The sequence below is a fragment of the Trichoplusia ni genome, chromosome 5, assembly GCF_003590095.1.
Source record: "Trichoplusia ni isolate ovarian cell line Hi5 chromosome 5, tn1, whole genome shotgun sequence".
Lineage (NCBI taxonomy): Eukaryota > Metazoa > Arthropoda > Insecta > Lepidoptera > Noctuidae > Trichoplusia > Trichoplusia ni.
In genome coordinates this window covers 13728677-13748068 of record NC_039482.1, presented here as the reverse complement: position 1 = coordinate 13748068, position 19392 = coordinate 13728677, and the positions used below count along the sequence as shown (strand labels likewise).

Genomic DNA, 19392 nt, shown 5'->3' with positions numbered 1-19392 from the left:
GCCAAAAAGAATGGAAGTGGCCACCCACATCTCCCGTTGTAATTTCAATCTTGAAGTCTTACAAATTGGGTTGATATTCAAATGATTGGTGGTGCTATTGAGTAAGTTTGTAAGGCACTTGTCGGGTGTATGTCAACTGGTAAAGGACTACAGGTTTTTAACATCAGCAGATAATATCGAATGCAGATTTTTTCCTTTTTTTAATGTTTAAAACTTTTTGGTTCACCTTTTTTAGATTATGGTCTTGCAGGGCTGAAGTTGTCAGTGTATTCTTACTTATGAAATTATATTATTGTGATATGATCATTATGATTCTGTGTTACCGGTAGACGACTATTAAATTATATTTTGTTCGTTTTAAGAATACCCTTTTGACAGTTCAACAAACATTACAAAAGGTTAGAGTTAAAGGGAAATACGAAGCGAAATTCCTGCCTCAAATCGAATTTTAATGATCTGTCAAAAAGTAAATCATAAAGTAACATAAAAAAAGATTTATTTTCAAACGATGTTGTCACACATACAAAATATCATATGACTAGCTTTTGCCCGCGACTTCGTTCGCGTGGACTTCGAAACCTCAAAAATTGTAGCCTATGTGTTATTCTGATGTATAAGCTATATTGTGGTAAAGTTTCATTTAAATCCATTTAGTAGTTTTTACGTGAAAGAGTAACAAACATCCATACATCCATACTTCCAAACTTTCGCCTTTATAATAGTAGTAGGATCGTACATACTTCAGTTCAAAGTACAAGCCTCTTAAGCCTTTGTTTTCTATTAAGTCATTAACGACTCTAATTTGCTTCGCAGCTGAAATTAAACTATTAAATTTTACTACTCCATCAGGCACCTTCAGAATGACTACACCTACCATAATTGACTAGCATCATAAACGCTAATAATTAAATTATATAATCTTTAACCCTATTCACCTATAAATTGATCGTGACGTCAACGTTTATTTTTTAAATCTGGCCACATAATATTAATAAAGCCTTTGACACAAACCACAAACAGACATAAAAACATTTTACGACGAGTTTTTATTTGATCTAAAGAGTTAAATCATTGACTGGCAAGCACACAATGAAAATTACACTTAATGGTCACGTAACAGAGTTCTAATTTGGTTGGAGAAACGAAATTAATATAATACGATGACATTAGTTATTAAAGTCCGGTTTTTTAATATTAGATTTGTACCTATTTTAGATTTATAGGTAGTTTTGTCCCGTAAAGGAAGGTTAATTTCTCACAGCGTTGATTCAGAATTGAATGTGGAGTTATTAAGAATATTTAATTGCTTCCCGCTCGCTTTGGTTCTATGGATATTAATTTGATAGAACCGTTGTAATGTGTGTGAAAATAGCTGATATTGAACGTCTCTTCGAAGGTTCTCGTAATGAAGAGTGACGTCACGAAGTTTTTTTTATTTGCTGTCACTTTTATTTTAAATTTACCAATCAAGTAGAGAAATGTATTAATGGCAAGTATAAAGTTGGTAACATACTTGGATTCTAAAAATAATTCAAATCGTCAACATTCTGTGTGTTAAGTGCCCTAAAGAAAGTAAAATCTTCCAGTATATTTTTATCTTATTTTATTTGCGGGATTTTTCTATACAGATTTTTAGATTATAGAAATCTATAATTAGAAATCTATTTTATAAGTGAAGACTATGTGGTGGATTTATTTATTCAGTTCATTAAAGTAGCACACATTAAAATCGTCCTTATTGGAACCAGTGAAGGTTTATTTTTGCATAAACACTGAATAGTAGTCACTAAATGGTTTAGTTAGTTAGTAGGCCTACTTTGTAAATACAGTAATTGAGGAACCAATATTATGAGTGATTAATTCTTTACATAAGCGGATGCTAATCACCGCACAACAATGCAGGGTCTTCGCCCACCGCTTGCAAAGTGGTGATTATTTGTAATGAGGTATCGGGTTTTATGGACACGTTTGGCGGAAAACCAAATATGATATTTGCTGGATTTAAGCATTTTTTTGTAAGCTTTTGTGTATTATGTTGGCTTTACAGTACAGGTACAGTCGGTATACGCCAATTGGAGTTTGCTTACTGAACACCAAAGTCCACAATTGTTTTTAATTTTCGCTTTAACATCATCGAGAACTGTTAGTTTTTTTAATAAATTCCAGGAATATAATCTTTTAAACCACACTGAATGACTAATATGGCTTTACGACGACGACTTATAAGTCTTTGACCATAGACAAATTAGGTTTTTTTGCCGGTTCCCAAAAAGGAAGATTGGCGGTATTGGTAATTTTTATAATGATTGGTATCTACTCTATTACTAAACTGTCTGAACAAAAACCAAGACTTAATTTAACTATATATTGTCATTACTATAAACAAAACACGATCCTTTTTTGGGACTCTTTCTTTGGGCAAACTTTGAAATAAAACTGTTCCTTAGTTAGAGAAAAAAACTTTGTATCATATTGTATACCACTTATGGCACTTATAGTTTTTACACAAAACAAGTACACGACCGCATAACAATCGTGTTAAAGGATTACCGGACCCCTTTAGTATGTAGCTTTCCCTACAAATTTCATATCAGCACACTTACATTATGTGTCACTACACTTTCAAAAAAATTAACCATCCAGACAAATAATCACATTTCACACTCCCGCATTGAATTCCTTGCCTCTCTCAAATCGTTATCACAGGCAGAACTGCTATGCAATCTCATACACATCTGTTTGCTTCTCATGCATATTGACAGCTGTACCGTAAGCTGCGCACCGTGGGAGACGGACCTTCGTACTCTTCATAACCAGTGCTAATTGAATCATTCATACATGTTTTAGTGACTTGCATTCGTGGGCAGCGGGCTCTGAATTAGCATGTCTTCGTTTAGCTCTCTATAAAATGTGTAGGTTTCGTTTTGTAGGCAAATGTATTTTTGCAAAAGAAAATCAAAGTTGATTTAATGGGTGAGATTAACCAACATTCTACACCCACGATCTGGTATGAAATAAAATGTTTTGATTTGGTAATGTGCCATTACTTTCATACAACGCCATCTAGTCTCAAACTAAGTCAACCTTGTATTATGAGTAGTTCCTAGACAACAGGCAAAAAATGTTCTTTTCATTGTTTTAAAAAACTCACACACAGACTCACATTATGGACTAAAATCGTTGTGTCGTCATAATTTTTGTTAAGTAAGAAACTGATGGGAATGGACATACAAAATGTACTATATTCAGGAGATCCGTTAGATCTAGAATCTGGTAGCAACATAGAATAAGAAAATTCTAGGCAGAGGAAGATAGATACAATCTTTATGAGTTACTTCATACATTAATGTTTTATCCAAATATAAACCATGATGTACACTTATAAAGTCACGCAAGTTTCGCGGTATTTCTGCGAAAACCAGTCGGACTTGATTCGTTGCAATCCCACGTTTTATTTGTTCATAAATTTGGTAGTTAATGCATTTGTGAAATTATGTGTGGAGGGTTTTTTGGATACGGCGATAGCGAGATGTGAGGTGTGGTGCCAGTGGTAGCGAGAAAGATTTGATTAATATTAAAAACAATACATATGTTTTAATAATCGAAACATAAGTACCGGCCGCAAATCAGAAATTACTGAAAAGGCTTGACGATTCTTGATAGCTAATTAAGTTAAATGAAAGAGAATCAACAAATATGAGAAAACAATTTGAGAACCTTATCCTGCTTTTTGTAGTCGCTTGTCAGTTGAAAAAGCAACGAGAATGTGTAAGAATAATTGTTACAAAATAAAATTTCAATAACGATTCCTATTTAATTTTAACTTGGATCAAGGATGTATATTTCTTACGAAATGTATATTTCTAGCTTCTATCATAAGTAAGAACATGCATTAGGCACTAAGGCTGTCAAAATTTTCTTTGCAACAAGACTTTGGACAGTTTAGTCCTAAAGCAAGTGATTAAGTATAAGAACCCTCAAGTTGAACTTGATTTTATCTAAACAGTCAACGGTCCCATGATATTAAACCGTTACTTTTAACTGGAACTAAACTAACACAGGTCTCCTAACTGATTAGACATGGTACATATCTTCCATCGCTAACAAAATATCGTCCAAAATTTGTAAACTGTTTAAGAGATTAAAATTTTTTAAAATGTAGTAGGTGTATATCGTTTTTAATTGTGCTCTTAAAACTTGTATTTTAAATGATCCTTTTTCACGTGTTTCAATATTAAAATTCGCTGCTTCGGTATTTTTTGTATTCGGAACAATGTTTTAATTTAGCAGCAATTTAATTTAGAAGAAATTGGACTGGCTTGCTCAAATTGATTTGGCCAGTCCAGCAAAAAATGTATTTATTTACTAATTATGGAAAAACCATAATATTTAGCCTTGAAAGGGTATGACGATACCTGAGTTAGTTTCGACTAGTTTTTAGGGTAGACACTTCGGAAATGTCGACTCCAACTCTCAAAAAAAGAGTCAGAAAGAGCTGATAAATCATTTTATAAAATCGCTTTTAACCACCACTATGGCGCAAGCCTTATTGCAAAAAGCCTCACAAATGACAGTCGGTATCAAAGCCCTGTATTTGGTCGCAGGGGGCGTCGCTTCGATACCCGATCGCATTAAGTGAGCCGGGGAAATATTGGCATACACACGCAAGATCCCACAATCTTTATATTCCGATGATTTCATCTTCTGAATACGTTATTTGCTGGATGTGTGCATTTTGTAATTTTCTGGTATGATTTTTCCTCCAGTTGTTTTGATAGCGGGTTGTCTTATGACAGATTTGTAGAGAATTTTCGGCCGTCGGTCACCAGGCTGTATCTCTTGAACCGCAATAGCTATTCGCTGTAATAACAAATCCTTTTGCGGTCATAACATACTTGTTAGGTGACAATTAAATTTGTAGTGCTATCTACAAATTAATTAATATTTTTGTCTCTCAACCGATTTGTTTTTCTTTTTTTTTGTATGATCCAAACATGTTTGTCCTTTATCTGGGCGTATGCGTATGCATGTGACTTGAATGTTTATGAAAACCCCTGCGACACAAGGATTTACGTAAATTATTTTTCTACCACCCCAAGCGGCTGTCGTTTTTTTTAAAGAAAAAACAAAGCCTTACCTTAGCTAACTAAACAATACATGGTCACCAAATAGGTATAATATCAAGAGTATTAAAGCCCACAGCCGTCACAACGGTCGACCTTGTCCGGTGAAAGGTTACATGCGCGGGCGCAGGCGGCGTATCCTTGTTCAGATTGTCAGACACAAAATATGTTAATGACAGGTTTTAATGTCAAGATGATATTTAATCAGACATCGTTTGTATGTACCTGACGACTTGTTAGCTGCCATTAAGAATGCTGGAGGTATTTCTGTTCTTAGTTTATAATAACAGATAGTAAGTATTAATTAACGGTTTTTTATAGCCTGGGATGTTATTAAGGGAAAAATATAAAACAAAACAGATTGTTCAATAATATTTTGAGGAATCTAAATTAGCAACTTTTAGTGTAAGATTTAACAAAACTACATTGAAAATATAAAAAAAATCGCCACCAAAGTTTTGTACATTGACTTGAAAAAAAACCCGCGACACAAGAAAAAATAAAGAATAACGATCCCATGGTCTTAAATTAGACATAGGTAAGCGATATTGTTTCGAACTAGAGCGTTATCTATACTCTATACTAATATATAAAGCTGGAAAGTTTGTTTGTTTGTTTGAACGCGCTAATCTCAGGAACTACTGATCCAAATTGAAAAATTATTTTTGTGTTGAATAGACCATTCTTCGAGGAAGGCTTTAGGCTATAAACCATCACGCTACGACTAATAGGAGCGAAGATACAATGGAAAATGTGAAAAAAAACGAGGCAGGTATAAATCATAACTTATATCTTCTACCCACGGGGACGAAGTCGCGGGCAATAGCTAGTTGTTAATAAAAATTTAATAACTATATGAAAACACATAAGCTAAGAAAGGCAGTGAAGCTTTTACTAGCCAGGAAAAAAGTAACCGCCAATCCCAACAATTTTCTCGAAGTGAAAACTGAATTGTCTGGTGTTTAGAAAACTTGAGTAAAAACATTGTGAAATGCTGCGCAATGTGAGACGGGCTTTGCTGGCTGCTTTCTTAGAGAGTGTGGTAAAGATATCGATCGATCGACAGGTAAATATGTATGTAGGTATGCGTGTTTGAAAGCTCGTAGTAATTACGATAGTTGGTGAAACCAAAGTTGACGTGTTGAAAAATGATTCGATTTGGTTTGAGTGTAAATGGAAAAGCAAATCCGTTGTGTAGAATACGGTGTTTGGAGAAATTCTGTAAAAAATACTTAGATAATAATTTAAGATAATAGTAGATTTTTATTATTATAAGTCACTAGTCACTAAGAAACCGATTATTTTATTTTCCATGACATCTGTTCATGCAAAAAGGCATTTATTAGCAATGAATAATTCGCAGCGAAAAAAATATTTTATGTATTTCTTTTATTTCGTATACAGCTGACAATATTCTTTACTTAACTAATAAGTAAAAACAAGACGCCAATCCCGAAGTGCACAATAATATTTTTAGTTTTTATAAACGAATGAACATTCTAAATTCAAGTTTCCTTGTTACAGTCAAGAGATGGCGTTGTTTTGGTGCGTGGTGGCGTGCGCGCTGGCCGCTGCGTGCGCGCAGTCCAACTATGGATCTCAAGCGAATAATATCGAGTACCAGGGCGAGGGATTGCCTGAACAAACTGTGCTGGACGGAAAGGTAAGATAAATGATCAGGTCAGCATCAAGTTTAGTACCATCGACATTGGTCCACTCTTGCCGTAGACCACGGAATGAATCGTTTCATTTTCTTTGCTGGTACAGTTTTAAATAAATACCACAGATATCAATCACGAATATGCAAGGTTTAACTCCTATTCTATATAACAAGCATGCATTATTAGTGGATACGTCATAAAGATGTAGGTATACGTCACCAAAAACAACAATTTAGGTTAAGAAATAGGGTCCTCACAGATCCATATAAAATGGTAACAGAATTCATTTTTATGATAATAATATAGCGGCTTCACAATCAAGTCCATGGTCATTGTTAGCCGGCAATATAGGTCTAACCGCAGTATACCGTTGCAGTAAGAGTGAGGTTACGATCATCACGTTAAGAGTTTTAACACACTGAGTAACAGGAATAGGTGAGAAAGGAGGTTGGTTACACCTAGGCCTCTTTTGTAATGGTCGTATTCGGTATTAAAATAATGGTGACTACAAAAAAAAACTAAATGATACTTTAAAATTGGAACTGGCTTATCTATTTCGTTACAGTTTGACGTTTTATAGAACCATAGATCGTCAAAAACAAAGCGGAATTTTATATAAATAAAATATGAATCCGTAACAAAACTTATATAAAAACATCCCATTTTATTACGTTTTAATATCACCCAAAGACGTAAAAGCTTTTTAAATGGCACACGCAAAAATAAACTGCTCAGAGTAGCCGTTCCCGAGAAATATAACCAAAGAAATGAGCATTCATCTCAAACTTATGAAACATATAATTTGGGATGATGACATCTCCATAGCGAGATGAAATACAGCTTCATTCTCAGGGCAAAAAAGTGACAAACTTTATGTTTAACAGTCGTAAGGCTTTAAAAGGGTAATTCATATTTAATCGAGATGTGTATTACTTTCTACTTTTGTTGACTTCATTAAAACATTATTGCTAAATGTTTTTGCTATGACATTTTATAAAATTTTGACAGATATTCGAACACTAGGTTATAGATTTTAAAATTCACAGATTGTTTATTATTGTTGTCGTTAGAATAAAAAAGATTTAAGTTAAAGAACATCGAATTTGGTGCGGATAATGATTTATTTCAAATAGCCCATTTTCCTGGCATTTTTAAATCGTTACATTATGACTCTACTTGCTCAGTTAAAAAAATATCATTCCTATGGCCTACGGCGAAAAAATACAAAAGTTTCTTTAAAAATTAATTATTACAGTATTATCTTAAACATTATTATTTATTATTACTTTTTCTCTCTTGGCCGATTACTTTCCCACTAGCCAGCACACGCAAGCCTCCTTCATTCATAGTTTCGTAACGTACCGTATGCGAACCTCACAAACTCAATTAGACCTTGACTTACTTACTCAATGCTTGCCCTTTTTGGAGAGATGAGGATGAGTGTACGAATATATTGCAATTACTCATCTTGTTCGATAATATCAAAAATATTGTTCAGTAAAAGGTACAATGCATTTTTTTTTATAAAAAGTCTTGAATGAAAATTACTCTCCTTAAAATGTGACGTCTAAATATTCGTCTTATGGATCTTACGGGAGTTAAAGAGTACAATACTAACACCGGTTGTTTACTAGTATAGGCTGTAGAAACGTCATTTTAATTGAGGGGCTGATATTTTAAGTTTTGTTTGTACGACATGACGTGTAGTACGACGTGTTATATGACGTGTCGCGGGTACGATTTGTCATCAGCGAATGCTTGTTCGTAGTTCCTATTGTGCTGGTTGTCTTACGATTTAAAAAAAAAGGCATAAACTCACACATTACTTTCGTGCTTTTAGTTGTGGCCCCGTTATAAAAAAAAAGTAAACCGAAACAGAATATCCAAGTCTGTAAATGTTATGAAAGGTCAGGAACCATAAAATAATAATACAATAAAACCACCAAAACGTGTGTAAGTTGACCTCAAAATTTGTTAAGCACAACCAAATTATTATTGCCGGTGACGAAAAACGGAACTAAAATTATACTGAACAATTTTGGCAACCGTAAAGTTATCACAACGCTACTAGCGCCACTCTCGCCGGCATAGATAAGTTTGTAGTTTCTATTCGAATGATTCAAATATTATTTTTTATTAGATTCATAAAATTCGTTCAAATCGATCACGGCGATATATTTTTTAAATCAATATCAATTTTGTAGGCGACTTAATCGTATTGTTATGATTTCGCGCGTTTTTTGTCAGTTTTCGATTTGATGGTTTCAATCGAGTGTGAAAATATTAGCTACCGACGATGATAAGTTATTAAGAGTAGTTTTTGCAATTTCATTCGAATTTAAGTGTTTAAGTTATTGTGTTTTTTTTTGCTATGAATCAAAGAAATATAAAACGAGGAAGTTAAATAGTGATCTTAGCGGAAAATTTAATCTGTTTGTTGTAACATATATTATTGGTATTGAGGATAAAAATAATCTTTCCAATGTATTACATAGGTAAAAGCGTCACAAATAAGAAAAGTTCAATTTTCCATCTGAAATATTTGTATTATTGTGTAATAGGTCACTTTCCCGTTAATAACTTGTAAGTAAACCGCTGTCATGTTAGTAAAAAAATGCATAAAAATGGAATCATTTTAACTTTTGTACAATGATTAACAAAAAAACTCCTTCTCTCCTTTATTGTCAACAATTTATTCAATTTAAAGTCAATACACCCATTCTTATTCCAACAAAAACGAAACAACTATCCCTTAAAGAATTATTGTTATAGGCCTATTACACACAGATAGTAAGGCAACAAGCGTCGCGTCCAATACACTGTCAACATAGCTTTATAACGACGAGATATTGTTATTGGAGGCATTGGAAACATATATTATGCCTTGCATAGGTATGTGTGCGTCTAGTTGTGATAGCCGGCGAAGGGGGTGCGTTTTCATTGTGTACCTACGACGTTATTTGTAATGTTGGCAGCACTTGGAGGTGTCGAAAGCGTTTTGTTTTTAAGAAAGATGTCTGTAATGGATTTGTAATGTTACAGAAATCGAACGCAGAATTGAAATGTTTTTATTTTTTTTATTTTGAGAAGGTTTTTTCAGTCACATTAATTTTCAGGCATTTTATTAACGTTTAACGTATGGCCAGCTAGCTAGTTATTAGCCTATAGTAAAACCGTATAGAGTTGCTTTCTATTGGTAAATGATGTTGTTTGATCTAAAAAGATATAATTAACGTAAAAGTATAAAAATAACTATTTATTTATTATAATAGTATTTCAGTGACAAAAACTAAACATTCACCTTCATAATCGATGATCAATTAGCGCCGAAACGAAGCTCTGAAGTAATTCAATAATAATGCGTGGAATTGTAATTATTAGCGTCAATACCAAGGTCGTTTCGTTTAATTTAAACAAACAAATCATTTTTTATTATTCCGCTATAAAGTTAGAGATTTATTCGAAATCTTTAAAAATTTGAGTACCTACTTTAATACCTTTATTTTTTTAAATAGTCACTGTTACAGAGATTTTAGGATAGGCTCAAGGCTGTCACCTATAAACAAGTTACTATTGTTTTGCTAATATATAAATGGAAAGAGGAAAAGGAGGGAGCGAAACACAAATAGTTGATAGTAATTGGTATTGCATAAATTGCTATTTTTTTTCTTTGGACGTTTTTAGGCTAGAAAATTGAGCTTATAACGCATGCATTTGCCAATAAAACAAAAATCACAAACCAAATTCTCTTGTCGTGACAAACATTGGAAACGAACATCGATAGTAACTGCCCCGAAGGTAATAATTAGCAGTAAAGATTTATCGAGACGTTTGCCATGCAACAAACTAAATAAAGAATTGTTACTGCAATCTCTGGATTCTGTACATCTTTGATCTCGTGGCAGCTAGTTAAGTTTCTGAACCCATCGGCTGGTTTCTAAGAATAGAATCGGATGTATTAAATGAGAGGTTGTGTCTGTAGATTGGTTTTTTAGATCCGGTATGGGAATAATTGCTTGAAGTTTGTGATTTCGTTTTGTTTATTTTTTTTTGTTTTCGTTTGAGATTCTTTTAGTCTTTTCTTTGCCAGGCAACTTCTTTTATATGATCGATGTTTTTTCGTTTCAAGAAAGTCAAGAAAGTCCTCTGACTTTGCGAAATCTTCATTAATGTACGTCGATGATTAACGATGACGCGAACTCGATAATAGTTAAGACGATTTTTTTATTTTCGAGGGAGAACGAGAAAAAGGGTAAATATAATAAAACTCCCCATTAGACACGAAATTATTCATTTTAATAATGATTGGTTGACATGAATTACACAGAGTTTTTGAAAGCAACTGCTTCTAATCCAGCAGATGTCAGTAGTTTTTTTGGGATTTTTTTTCCTCTTTATTATTTTGGCATATACCATTCGTATTAGGTCAATACCGAACACTTTATGGCAAAGAATATTCCTCTATTCCTAACATATTATTAAGAAACAATATTAAATATTGTATTTTTGTTACAGGTCACAAAACTCGACGACCTGAGTCCAGTGATATTCCTAAACAGGACGAAGGCTGCTCTCAACTGCGCGGCTGGATCGATGCAGGTAAATACGCACATAATTTATAACTAAATAAAAGAAACCTGATAAATATTAGAAAATATACTTATTTGAAAGTGATACCTATCAGAAAATTAGGTACCTGCAAGAAAATTTCCGAGGATTTAAAATACGTTCATATTTGCTACCATAAGTTAGTTAGTGATAAATAATCTGATTTTTAATTCAGGCTATCGAAATGAAGAATGTATTTTTAACGCTAGTACATAATTTTTGTTTTCATGTATTGTTTTTTGGTCAAGCACTCAAACTTAGTAGTTTATTCTGTGTTCTGTAACATAACGATTTACGATAACTTTTACATTTACAAATTTATTGTAAGAAGAAGTTCGTAAACTTCGTAACTTCACAAACAATATACAACTACACAGGTAGTCCAGAAATATCGACACAATATCAATAACTACTAATCTTCGGTTACATTCCGTAAATAGCAGTTTATTTGTTAACAGCTATGCTTGCAATGGCTTTAAACCGTCGGTCAATAGAACAAACGTTAACGGTGTGGTTAAACACAAGCTACTAACAGTAACTGTAGTTTGTGTTGGGTGCTATCGCCGACCATGGGGAATAACACTACCTTTTAAAGCAGGGGTTCCCAACAAGTGTATGAAGGATTGCAACGCACTGATACAAAAACGCGGATGACGTAGCACGGCGGTTCAGGTTTAGTCAGTAAAAGTCTGACACTACCCATTTCCTCCCCCGAGGGAGTGGGTGTCCATGAGGATTCCCCCGCCTTAGAAAACAGGGGTTCCCAACCAGTGGTACGCTTAAGACAAAATATGGTCTGTGGATGATAGAAGTAACGCGGTGGGAATTGAACCCACGTCCCTGGGTACAGCAGGCAGGGCTATTGGTTTTAAAGGATTTTTTTGTCCATTTTTCCCTAAATGATAATAATATACGATACAATAATGATGATCTTATTAATTCAATTCATGCCTGTGTTTTAACATTAATTCTCGATTAATCGATTAATTATCTCTTCCAGATTGAGTTGAAGTTTAACGAGAAGTTCTACGGCATAGCTTACGCTGACTTCGATAGGAACTCGGCGTGTCAGGTGGTCGGCAAGGGAGCGCTGTCTTACAAACTAGAGCTGCCTCTCAAAGGATGTGGAACCAAACAGGTCAGTCAATTATAACTCTTTGAAATGTATTTTTTTAGTAACTTGTCAAGGATACAGTAATTTTGTAGGCATGCTAGGAAATACAATCCGATGAAAAATAGAATCAGTAGAAAATATTTCAAACACAAGTGTTATATTCCTGTTAGTGTTGATAAATATCTTGTTATTTGCAGGAACCTCTCCGAGTCTTCACCAACAACATCGTGGTGCGGTTCCACCCGGGCCTGGAGATGGATGGAGACGAGGTCATCACCATCGTGTGCCGGTATCCTCCGCCCATCGTGCCCAAACCAGTCTTCAACCCTCTTATTTTCACGTAAGTATCAACATACATTATAGGTAGAAAGTGCCATAGTACTCAAAATACTCAACTGCCTGTGAAGACTTTAAATCATGCCATAATACTTTACTAGTACTGTAATATAAAAAATAAGTTTTCTTCAGTAAAAAATAGGTCATGGAGACGGCCAATGTAAGTCACGGCAATCAAAAGGCTAGGCAGGAAAAACATGTCCTGATTTGTGGTTATTCGAAAATTTTAGAATAAACTAACTATAAAAACTTATTAGACTTAGTGGCAGCACTTCATTCAGTTCAAAAAACAAGATATCCTTTACGTGTTGCTATCTTTTAATAATTTCTCCCATTTCTCAATAGCCCTGAAGCCGGTCCACTCCCAGCTAAAGCACCGCTCGCCGGTACCCACATCCTCATGATAATCTGTGCGATCCTGTTCCTGACGCTTCTACTCCTGGGGCTCGGAGTATCCTACCTCTGTCTCAGGAGACGCGCGCTCCCAGCACCAAGGAGGTTCATCGATGACTCCTCCGCTTCAATTGTAAGCAGGGAGAGTATTCAAGGTGAGACTTCCTATACAATAACGGTAACAGACTCGTATCAAAGATTATTGAGAAGATCATCGAGAAATATCTGTTTAAAAAATCTAAAAACCCACGTTTTTAAATGTCACTCCATTAATGTATTTTCAACGTCGGTCCAGCTGCTTTTATATTTATAAATTGTCATCGGGTTAGAAGCTACCCTGAAAATTTCAGCCTGCTAGCTTATTGGGCAATAACTCAAATTGAGTTTAAAAAATCCAAACAAACAATCATGAAAGTGAGTGTATAAAACGAGGGAAAAATACATCACCTTATCGGTATTTTGAAGATAATTTTAGAGCACTTTCATGATGCTATTGCAAACTAAAATGAACCTTATTCTAACCCAACAGAAGTGAAGATCCCTCGCGCGCACCCCGTGTACCCCGTCACCGCGGAGGCCGCGAGCGTCGCGTCCGACACGATTCCCTCGGACTACCCGTCCGAGACTCCGAGCGAAGCCGAACAAGCGCACACCAACGCTGCGTTTATGATGGATGAGTCCTATCACAGTGAAGGTAAGATGGAACCAACAGTCTATCACTTCTAGTACTTAGGAAGCTGTGAAGGATGGGCGATACGGGGAGCTGTCTATGTAAAATTGACGTTCAAGAAGTACTTCTTTGTAACGTATCTTGAATAAATGGATTTTGATTTTGGATTGTGAGTATGACGAATATTTGTTGAAGGAATTTAGAAATACTCGGATAATTATTGGAATAGCTTTATTTCATCATTGTAGGGGACGTCTAGGTGTGGAGTTAACTAGCTTATGATATACTGGTACTTACTTTCTATCAAAAGCTAAAATCACATTTGAATCTACTCTAATCCATAAATAAATTAAAAGTCCAATCGCAATAAATAAACTACTAAACAGTAGATCATAAAGTCTTAACTCCATTGCGTTTCTTGAATTAATCCAGTCTAATATATTTATTGCTTGTACCAGGCTACGGTGAGACTCGTGAAGCTCTCGCATCGAACGCGCGGCTGGTGTCGGGCGCGGCGCCGGCGTTTGATGTGCGCGTGCGCGTGCAGCGCCCCCCCGCGCCGCCCTCGCCGCTCTCCACCATCACACTCACCGAGACCGACGGAGGCAGCATCAGGTTGGTTACTTATCAGAGTAATGGTATTTGGCTATCATTCTCTGTAAATAAAACGGTCTTAGTAAATACAGCCACATGCAGATTTATAACCAGTTACGTGAGGGTTCTGATTTTCATACACGCAAAAATAAACTTCCCTTCATCAGACTGCAAATGAAATGAGTTCAGGAGCTCCATATCTTCTCATCTATTTCATTTGCGTCTTAAGGCATGCAAATTAAGCTATGAGTTATTATTATTATTATTTATTCTATTCTGCCTTAGAACTTCGGACTAGATGAAACAATTTTGTTCTTCTTTTTCATTTAACTTGAAATAGCTGTCCCATATTGTTTTTATAAAATAATATTTTACGCCCTAGTAACTTATTCAAGATTATAAGCAACGTTTTCATCCTCCAGACAAACAATGATGTCTGAAGAGCACGAGCGCCAAGAATCAGTGCGCACAGTATCACCAGTGGCTCTGCCTCTCCCAGCACGAGCCTCTCAGCTGCCGCCGCCTGAGAGACCGCCCAGACCACCCGCGGTCTACTCACAGGTGTCTAGAGACAAGCAGGTAAGACCAGGGTAGACTGATTTTGGTGGAGGACATGTTTAATGAAGAACTCTGAAAGGAGAAACGGTAGACGGAGAAGGAGATAAAAAAATGTTGACGGCATCTGTCTTTTGTGTTAAAAATCTTTGGTTAAAGAAGTAAATGAAGGCTTGTGAGAGGTCACATGTATCATGAATCCTCCTTCGTCTAACAATTTCTTCAGTACTTTTTTGGTAATTTTAATAATCTCATTTGATAACTAGTTATATTTTAACACGCACCGATCAAATCGCACGAACCTTAACTACACATTAAAAAAAAATCGTCTCAGACGTATAATCCAAAATTTCAAACGTTCACAACTAAAAAGAACATTCTATCAATCTAGTCTAAAATTAAATCAGCAATCAGAAAAAATAAAATAATTGATCACTGTGTGCACTTTAAAACCACATATTAATTCGTAACACGTTGCAATACACCTCATCATCATAATAATCCGTCGGTCACCCGTGGCTAACCAGGACTGGGTGCGTCGGCCGCGCTCCATCGTGTCGCTCAACACTGAGATGACTGATACTCACTCAGTGACCGAGGTCACTGACAGGTCCCACGCCAGGATGTTCCATATCAAGGTAAGATTACAATACACCAAGTCTTTTTTTTGGGGAAGGAAAGAAGGTTACTCTCCTTTCAATTTGATCCGCCACCAGCCCAAAATACCCTATCTGGGTGCCAAGTACACGATAGTGCATCATTGCAGCTATCAAGGTCCTCAAGGTTTATTAAGATTGAAAGAATTCCAATGATGGTTAGACGGGCGCAAAACAGTTTCTCTTTTTCCTCATAATAATCTTCTATATCGTCTGTTGATTCATGAACAAATGTAGTCTTCGCTAAGCCCCTGTTGATTATCATGTCTGTGTAGCTGTAGCTTGTATTGTATTGTAGGAGGCTGCTTTTGTATATATGTACATGCAAGCCAGTTGTTGTATACGTCGTATATTGGCTCAAAACAAAGAAAATAGTAGGGTTTTTGTCTCATTAGAAATTATTTCAATTGATTATTAAATGTTCTTAAAGAAGTCTTGTATGCCAGGTCAGTTCTTGAATTAAAATAAGCGTGTTTTATACAGAAACCTCCTCCGCCACCTCCTATGATGAGAGAGCGTCTGGAGACCGAAGAGCAGGAGATGCTGATGGAGAGCCTCGAGCCGATCCCAGAGACACCTATCATGCCCGCCAGGTGAGATATACCTACTTGTCCTTTTTGAGTCCATGGTGGACCTGATGCTTAGTCATAGTTCATCAGCCAGCATGTTGCCAAGCTAAGGGCTCTAATGTTGAGATGCATTACGTTAGTCATTCTTTAGATGTGTGCCCAGTCAAAATACTATAATTAGTATGTTGACCTATTGGTTCATAGGAATTTGATCTCCATAAATTATATACCTTACGTTACATCAGCTGCATACCTGATAGTCATTAAATAAATGATGACTTTGAAAAATGACCTCTCTTTTTGTTTTAATTGAGAATATGTTTTTATCAAAAGTAATAATGTATAAATTTCTAAAGGTTGTCTTTAGGTTGCAGACTGCAGACTGAATATTTGAGTTAGTTTATGGAAAATTCTTAACTATCATCATCCCATTTCAGTTCAATAATGCTACCCACAATTTCGCAGGAAACCAGAGATCACATCGCATGTAGTCGACGACGTATTCCTCCGTACGATCACGGAGAAGAAGACGATAGAAGACATTGAACGTCACAAGCGTCTGGTGACGGAGTACAAGCAGGTGCCGCAGCCGCCACCACACTTCGACGTGACGATCCGGAACCACACGGTGCCTGAAGCGCAGTGGGAGAACTTCTCAGACATCAGCTCCGCGTCCGGAATGACGCTGACGCCCAAGATGGAGAGGGTCCCGCTGTCGTTGCCGCCGCAGAAGTATATTGGTAAGCTGTTGTCTTGTATTTGAATGAATGACCCATTGATGGGTAACGTGGACTGCTTACATCCCCGACTTAAATTTGTTGTCTAACGTCTTGAGGGATAGACTCGTGTTTTTATTAGGTTTTCTTTATCTGAGTGGAGTACAAATTTTGACCAATTGAAATTGAATTTCTTTTACGTTGCTTCGCACTAATTTTTTTATCATACCGTATCACAACGATAACGATACGTGCAATATTTCAAAAACATATTTTTTTATTACCCAGGTAAAGGCGGCCCAGACCTGTTCTCCCCCGAGCTGATTAAACAGACCGGCCAATCATACCAGCCGCCTCCGTCCTCCGACCTTCCCTTACTGCCGGAACTGCCTCCAGCCCGCAACCCACTGTTCAGGGACGAGGATGATGAAGACGTACCAGAACCCACCCCAGCACCACCAGTGCCATCGAACTGGAGCGTTCTGACTAGAGTATTGAAGACCGAAGCTCAAGATGAAGTAAGAAACTAAAGCTCCTTATTTGTTTCTAGACATTAAATTCATCTCTACCTAAAACTACTTTTAATTTCGCCGTTTTCGAAACTACATACTTAATGGGCGGGTAATTAAATCTTATTTCTCTGAATAGTATTAACTAAGAGCTTTTCTAGATTTTATTTGTAGAAAAAATCTAAAACTACCAATGAAAGTTCTACTAGTCCAGAAAGAAAATATGAGATAATCTGATTCTAAAAAAAAAAACAAAATTTGTTACCACAAAATCTTTCCAGATATTAGCAGAATCCGAACGCAACTACCGCCTGACTCGTGAAGAGCGTCTCCGTTGGCGTGAGCTGATCACCCACGAGAGCACCCTCAGGAGAGAGCTGGCGCGCTCCAGCACTCGCGAGGAGTTCACCAGGGTCGCTCATGATCACCGGTTCGCACCGTTGTATGCTCCACCGAAATGGGAAGTCATCATCCGTATTTTGGCACCGCCTCCGGATAAACCCAAGGTAAAAGTTAGATATATAGGTTGAAGACGCATAACTGAAAGAATGTACTTCGAAAAAAAGTTCTTTATCCATTTCTTATACAAACTACAGCACTATGCTTGTGATTCGATACATAGGTTGAAGAAATATAACTGTCTGAAAATACTTTACGTGCAGCGGTTTTGATTTATTTTATTGACTCTTTTAAGGCTGTATCGATAAATCGCTGTTCAGCCATTTTGTTTAATAATTCTTTTCCCATTTTCCACAATGGACTCTCATTTAAAAAAACTCTCTTATGTAAGTTTTTTATGTTGTTTAGAACCGTTACCGCAAGAAGACCGAGTGGGACTCCCGCTCCCGACGCAGCTCCCTGCCGACGTTGTACGAGTACGACAGTGATGCCACCTCTTTGAGGGACCCTCAGAGGTCGCGAAGGTCCTCCTACCGCAGCGACCACGTTGATATGAGGTGGGTGGAACTATCATCTAAAGATGAGCCTTGAAACTATATTGTAAAATCTGTCTAGGAAAAAAGTAGCACTGCCTTCTATGTTGTTACTAGATATTGAAAAGGTGTCGTAAAGAACTCGACTCTTTTTGACAGAACTCATTTCTATCAGCACATGTAGAGGGAGAAAAAGAAAGGTTTTGTCTTTTAGTGAGTTACTAAGTGAGGTTTATTACAGGTGCCTATCTTAACATCGAATACATACTTATCTACTATTAATGCCTTTCCAGGTCGATGTCTGAGATGATGGTGGACTACGCGCGCGAGCAGGCGGACACGCACTCCGAGGTGTCTGCGGGCACGCAGCTCGGGCGCTACTACGACGACGATAGTGATTCTGAACATCCCTTCCACCAGAACCAGTGAGTTGTTTAACAGTAGTGCAGTTTTAGACAGCATTTTGTGAACCGCGGCAGAACTTTTGAAAGAAATGGGAAAATGTAGAAACGATTCTATTTGGCACTTCCACAATTTCTAATTTAACGTGCATCAGAAATTACCATGGTTGTAAAAAATAAGGATTCACATCTATGTTGTAAAACTTAGGGGCTAATTGTTATGAAATAAAGATCTGAACTGCCAGAAAATCATTACAAAACTAACAATATAATCCGTATATCCAGGGGCTGGTCCCGCCACTCCTTGCACCGGTCGGTGAGCCAGCCGTCTCTGGCGCGCTCCGCCACCGAGGTCGTGGAGCAGTGGACGGCTCCGGAAGGTGACGTCACTCCAACACCAGGCCGCAGAGTCAGAGGTAACACATTACACTTTTGTGGTTTCGATTTTAAGATATGTGGCAGTATAATTTCTATAAAATGTTGGCCCGTTTTTTTATTAAATTATATCAGATAATAGACACGATCTTAATTGATTCTAGTTAAAATATTGAGGAC

The 19392-nt window shown here is 36.5% G+C and overlaps 1 protein-coding gene across 2 annotated transcripts in view; it reads left to right on the top strand.

The window, feature by feature from the left end:
- Positions 1–19392, top strand: part of LOC113494578 — a 72581-nt gene that overhangs the window by 51924 nt on the left and 1265 nt on the right. Inside the window, exons 4-19 of one of the 2 annotated variants that reach the window (XM_026872978.1) lie at positions 6648–6786; positions 11300–11383; positions 12393–12530; positions 12704–12846; positions 13188–13390; positions 13765–13929; positions 14364–14520; positions 14922–15078; positions 15582–15692; positions 16194–16303; positions 16745–17019; positions 17284–17513; positions 17786–18010; positions 18312–18460; positions 18730–18861; positions 19123–19253. In XM_026872978.1, the coding sequence (XP_026728779.1) occupies positions 6655–6786; positions 11300–11383; positions 12393–12530; positions 12704–12846; positions 13188–13390; positions 13765–13929; positions 14364–14520; positions 14922–15078; positions 15582–15692; positions 16194–16303; positions 16745–17019; positions 17284–17513; positions 17786–18010; positions 18312–18460; positions 18730–18861; positions 19123–19253 (2542 nt within the window). In that variant the 5' untranslated portion in view covers positions 6648–6654. The remainder of the gene's footprint in view (positions 1–6647; positions 6787–11299; positions 11384–12392; positions 12531–12703; positions 12847–13187; positions 13391–13764; positions 13930–14363; positions 14521–14921; positions 15079–15581; positions 15693–16193; positions 16304–16744; positions 17020–17283; positions 17514–17785; positions 18011–18311; positions 18461–18729; positions 18862–19122; positions 19254–19392) is intronic. The other variant, XM_026872979.1, reaches the window with a different exon arrangement.